At 35.1% G+C, this 5,565-nt stretch overlaps 1 protein-coding gene across 1 annotated transcript; it reads right to left on the bottom strand.

Moving 5' to 3' along the window:
* Positions 1 to 3,443: 3,443 nt before the first annotated feature.
* Positions 3,444 to 4,337, bottom strand: LOC129892821 (uncharacterized). Its single transcript, XM_055968363.1, has one exon. The coding sequence runs from the start codon at positions 4,335 to 4,337 to the stop codon at positions 3,444 to 3,446; it is 894 nt and encodes a 297-aa protein (XP_055824338.1).
* Between the last annotated feature and the right edge of the window lie 1,228 nt (positions 4,338 to 5,565).

Raw genomic sequence — 5,565 nt, 5'->3', positions numbered from 1 at the left:
TCCTAGTCCAGTCCAGTTATCAAACAAGAAATGTGAATCTCCTTTCCTAGTTTGCCACCAAATTTGGTGTTCTACTAGGTCCCTGGCTTCTAGCATTCTTTTCCAGGTCTGTGATCCCTGTTTCCATTGTACCAATGTAGCATGTTCCTTCCTACAATATTTGTTGGTCATATACTCACTCCATAAGGTAGATTTTGTTCTAAAGTTCCACCACAATTTACAAAACAATGCCAATGACACATCATGTAGTGATCTAAATCCTAGGCCTCCTTCTGTGGTTGGGATACACATCCTATTCCAAGCCACCCAATGTCTACTCTTGCCCCCAATTGTATTGCTCCAAAAAAATTGAGCAAACATCTTATGTATTTGTCTGATAATTCCAATAGGGGGGTTAATAGCTGATAACATGTGTATTGGCATGCTTTGTAGCACATGTTTAATAAGAATTGCCCTTCCTCCAAAAGATAACATTTTTCCTTTCCATCCTTGCAATCTATTCATGATTTTCAGGGTCAATGTATTAAAGAACTCCTTCTTTCTCCTACAGTGATAAATAGGGCAGCCTAAATACATAAAAGGGAATTCTTTTCTATTGATGCCAGTTACAATCTCAATTGTGATACTGATGTCACCTGATACTCTATTATGCATATAGACAGCACTCTTGTCCATGTTAATCTTTTGTCCAGAAGTCTTTTCATATTTTTTCAAAATTCCCATTATTTTTTGCAAAGATACCACATCTGCTGAGGTAAAGATAATCATGTCATCTGCATATGCAAGATGATTGATTTTTGGACTCCATTTAGGCATGCCAAAATTCTTAAACTGACAGTCTTGGTGTAATGCATTTAGGCTCCTTGATAGGACTTCTGCTCCTAGAATAAATAGGGTAGGGGAAAGAGGGTCCCCTTGCTTTACTCCTCTGGTCGATTTAAAGAAGCCTTGTTGTTGTCCATTTATCAACACTGAGTGCCAGTTATTGCTGACAATTCTATAGATCATGTCTATACTCTTTTCTGAAAATCCTGTCTGTCTAAGAACTTTAGTTAAAAACAGCCAGGATACCCTGTCATAGGCTTTTGCCATATCCAGTTTCATTATAACATTAGCATCTTTTGTTCTTAGTTTTATGTCAGATACAATTTCTTGAGTCAGTAGTATATTCTCCACTATACTTCTGTTTTTAATAAAACCAGCTTGGTTGATTGATATATTATCAGTTATTTTGGCAACCAGTCTCTCATGGATCAATCTAGAAAAGATTTTGTTCACAAAATTGCTCAAACTAATTGGTCTCATATCCGAAAAAGTGTTAACCAAATCTTTCTTTGGAATTAGTATTAAATTAGTGTGAGTGACAAACCTGGGCAATTCTGCACCACAAAAAAAGGCTTTCATCATATTGGTGACATCCTCTCCAATGATTTCCCAGCAGTCTTGATAGAAAACACCAGTAAAGCCATCAGGTCCTCCTGCACTATTCCTATTTAATTGAAAGACCAGTGCCTTAACTTCTTCTTTGGTAGGTTCTGCTTCAAAACACATGTTGTCTTCCTCAGAGATCATTTTGGGAAGGTGGTTTAGAATTTCATAATCTTTTGGTTCTTCTCCCTTTGTGAACTGATTTGTGTAGTAGTTGATGGCTTCTGTGATTATTCCCTCTTCCTCCTCTATCCAGTTCCCATCTTCTCCTTGTATTCTTCTTATCTGCATTCTTTTCCTTCTCCCTTGTACATGTGCATGAAAGAATTTTGTGTTTCTATTCCCATCTTGAAACCACTGCATCCCAGCTTTCTGTTTCCAGAATTCTTCTTCTAGATGTAAGAATTTGTTTAAATCAGCCTGCACTTTGTGTAATTCCTGTCTATTGGTAGGTGTTGGACAGTTCTGAAATTGGATCTCCTTTAACTTGATGATCTCTTCAAAGGTTTCAATTTCATGGAATATATTTCCAAAGGCTGTTTTACTCCATTGTGACAAAGCTGCTTTCACCTTTTTCAATTTATGGTGAAAAAGTATGAAAGGGTTTGCCATAAACTCAGTTATCCAATTTTGTTTAATTATCTCCATAAATCCTTCATGTTTTATCCAAAAGTTTAAAAACTTGAAAGGTTTTTTTATGTTTCTATTGTCTCCTATGTAGGCAATTAACATAGGGGCATGATCTGAACCATTTCTAATCAAATGTTTGATATCAATACTAGAGTATTTTGTTTGTAGTAGTTGGTTACCCAAACATTTGTCTAGTCTCTTGAAGATACAGTCATCCCCATGTTGATCATTCCACCAAGTAAATTTGTTGCCACTAAATCCCAAATCTGATACTCCACAATTTTGGATACATCCCCTGAAATCCATAATTTCATTAATGGTTACTGGTAGGCCTCCAAGTTTCTCCTCTTCTGATGTTATTGTATTAAAATCACCCCCTATCATCCATGGGATATTGATTGAGGTAGCTAAATTCTCCATAGAGTCTCATAACTCCATTCTTTCATTCTGGGTACATTTTGCATATACCAGTGTTACTAGTATCTCCTCTTGACTTTCTTTAATTTTTAGTTTTATGGTTAAATGTTGCTTTTGATTCATTATTATGTGATATTCAAAAATATCTTCCACAAAAGCCTAGATCTTACCAGATATATTGGCCATTGCATGCTCCATGCCTAGCCTTCTTTTATAATCTTCTATCTTGTCTGTGTCTTGAAAAGGTTCCATTAAACCTATGAATCCAAAATGGTGTTTTTGATTAAGCTTTATCAACCTTGTAAAGGCTTCCATGGTATTGACTGACCTAATATTCCATATAAGAGCATTTATCATGGTTGATTGAGTTTATTAATCTGCCTTCTTGTGTGTACTCCATTCCCAGGTGGTACACTTGTCTCTCTTGAAAATAATTTTTTTCTTTCTTTTCCCCCTTTTTGAAGGTGTTTGGGTGATATATCTCCTGCTCTTAAAGCTGCTTCCAAGTTTTTCTCTAAGGTATGTTCATCTAAATCTCTGCTACTCCTTTCCATATTCAGTTTTGGTTTTGTTGATATTCCTTGTTTCTGTTGCTCCTTATTAAGCTCTTGAATTTCTTTCCCCTGGTATGATCCTTCTATATTTCTTTGGTTGATTTCCTCAATTTCCATGTTGTTTGTATTATTTTTTCTTTCTTGTTGATTTTGTTTTTGTCTCTCTCCTTCCCTCCAGCTGTGAGTTTTGTGAGGCAAATCTTTGTTTTGACTATTGTTTTCCTTTTCTTGTTCTATTTGATTTAGATCAGGGGTCTGAAATTTTACCATATTTTCTTGTACATCAGATGATTGTTCCTCTCTACTTGTGGTTGTAGTCTTGCTGCTGTTCCCACTGGACTGTTTGTTGTTGTTGTTGTTTTGTTCCTTCTCTTCCTCTTGGAAGCTTGATGCTGCAGTTTCTGTTTGGAGGATTCATTTTGGTGTCTGTATTTGTGGATTCTCAGGTAAGATATCCTCCTCAATATCATTTACTATGTGTTGATCAGTAAATGATTCCAGGTGATTGTTGCAGTTTTTCTGTCCCTTTTTGTTGCTATCTCCTTGTGTTTGTTCTGTACCATTAGTGATATTGACTGTTTCCTTTGTTTGATTTTTGTGAGCATAGAAACTCTTCTCAATCCATGTTCTAGTATCTTCTTGTGGTAGTTGTGTTTTATTCATATTATCTTGTTTTTCTAGGACCTCTTCCAGTGTTGCAAAAGGGTTGGTGTTTGCCATGGTTATATCCTTATTCTTTTGTATTGGACTCACTTCCCCGATTATAATCCCTGATTTATCCTTCTTGTATTTGCTCCTTCTTTGCATCCATTCTTGTTTACCAGTAGTGTACCCTCCCCTTCTTCCATGATTGTCTTCTTTATTTTGTGTGTCTGTGTCAATTCCTTGTGTATTTTCCTTCCGTAGATCTTCTTTAAACTGTTTAGCCAAATCAGGATTAAGACTTCTACATTCTTTTTCCTCATGACCTTGAAGTCTACAGTGTTTGCAATATTTTGGTAGGTAGTCATAGTTTATCCTTACCCATTTTGATTTTAGTATTCCTGATGCGTCCTCTTCTACAATGTTAATCCTTTTTGGTAAAGTTGCTAATAAATCTACCTCGACTTTGATTTTTGCGCAGCTTGGCCTTGTCTTGTTTGCTGTAGCCAGATCCACCGTTAGTGGTTTTCCAACTGCAGTTGCTATGGAGAAGACTGCCTCTTTAACAAAAAAATTTGGGGGCAGTTCAGGGAAGCTTATCCAAGCTACTGCCTTTGATGTCTCCTCCTTTGGGTTGAACCATGGGTTCCATATAAAAGATCTCATTTGGCAATATCTATCATGTATCTTGAGGTAGTATATAGGTGTCGACATCATTTTAATATAGTCTTCTAGAAAATTTAGTCGGATCAGAATATGTCTTTCATCAAGCAGTCCTATTATTGATACATCTTTAATTCCACATTGTATTGGAATTACCTTCCTTAGTTCTTTAATATCAATGTTGTCATATGAAAACTTACCTATTATTGCATACTGAAGTTTCTCCTTCTCAATCATCTGCTGAATCTCATTGGATTTCCAGGCAATAAAAGGTTCTTTATGATATCGATCGCTCTTTATCGTCTTATTCCTTATTAGTTTTAGGTTGATATTTCGTATTGACTTGAAAGTTGATGAATAAGGAGTAAAACTAATAAAGAATTCAAAAAATACTTAGCATGATCGTTCTAGTTGAAACAATAAGAGGATTTACAAGAAGACTGACTATTTATTTTTGTGAAGGCACCATCTGGTGCATATAGAGTTCCAATATTTATTTTCTTACTTGTATGACCAAGTTGCGCTTTAGTTTGAAATATTGTTCCTTTCTTTTTCACCAAAAAAAAGAGAATGTAACATCAAATTTTATCTCGTATAAATGCTGATAAATTGAGCATTTGTCCGAAAGATACATCATATGTCTGTTACAGCAAATGCTTTGATCCGCCAGAAGTGATATCGACCACTCTTTATTGTCTTATTCCTTATTAGTTTTATGTTGATATTTTGTATTGACTTAAGAGTTGATTAATAAGGAGTAAAACTAATGAAAAATTTAAAAAATACTTAGCATGATCGTTCGAGTATGTTCACTGACAAATTATTTATTTATCCGACAGATACATGATCTGTGCAAGTTAAAACAATAAGGAATAAGAAAATTTAACACTTGTAGTCTTAAATTATAATAAGAGAATTAACACTTGTAGTCTTAAATTACAATAAGAAAATTTAACACTAACTGCATATTTAGAGTTCAAGTACGTTTATCGAGATAAGTAGTCTTCTTGTGGACGACTTGCTTGTAGAGAGAACATTTGTTTCACCTTTTAACACCTTCACCAACTGTTGGAATCCTTTTATTACGTTTCTGGCCTTTCTCACGCTTCACAATGGGTGGATTAATTATATTTTCTATGGCCCATTCCCTTTGCTCTTCTGGAGAAATGGAGTTTATAATTTCTGAATAAGTCAACCGATGGAATTTTTCCCAATAATATGGTGAACATAG

Source organism: Solanum dulcamara, chromosome 6 (genome assembly GCF_947179165.1).
Source record: "Solanum dulcamara chromosome 6, daSolDulc1.2, whole genome shotgun sequence".
Classification (NCBI taxonomy): Eukaryota; Viridiplantae; Streptophyta; class Magnoliopsida; order Solanales; family Solanaceae; genus Solanum; species Solanum dulcamara.
The sequence above is the reverse complement of the archived record's forward strand: the minus strand, read 5'-3'. Positions and strand labels throughout refer to the sequence as shown.

What these genes read in the sequence shown, in the direction of transcription:
- LOC129892821 (XM_055968363.1), bottom strand. Translation starts at nt 4,337, where the DNA reads ATGAGATCTTTTATATGGAACCCATGGTTCAACCCAAAGGAGGAGACA.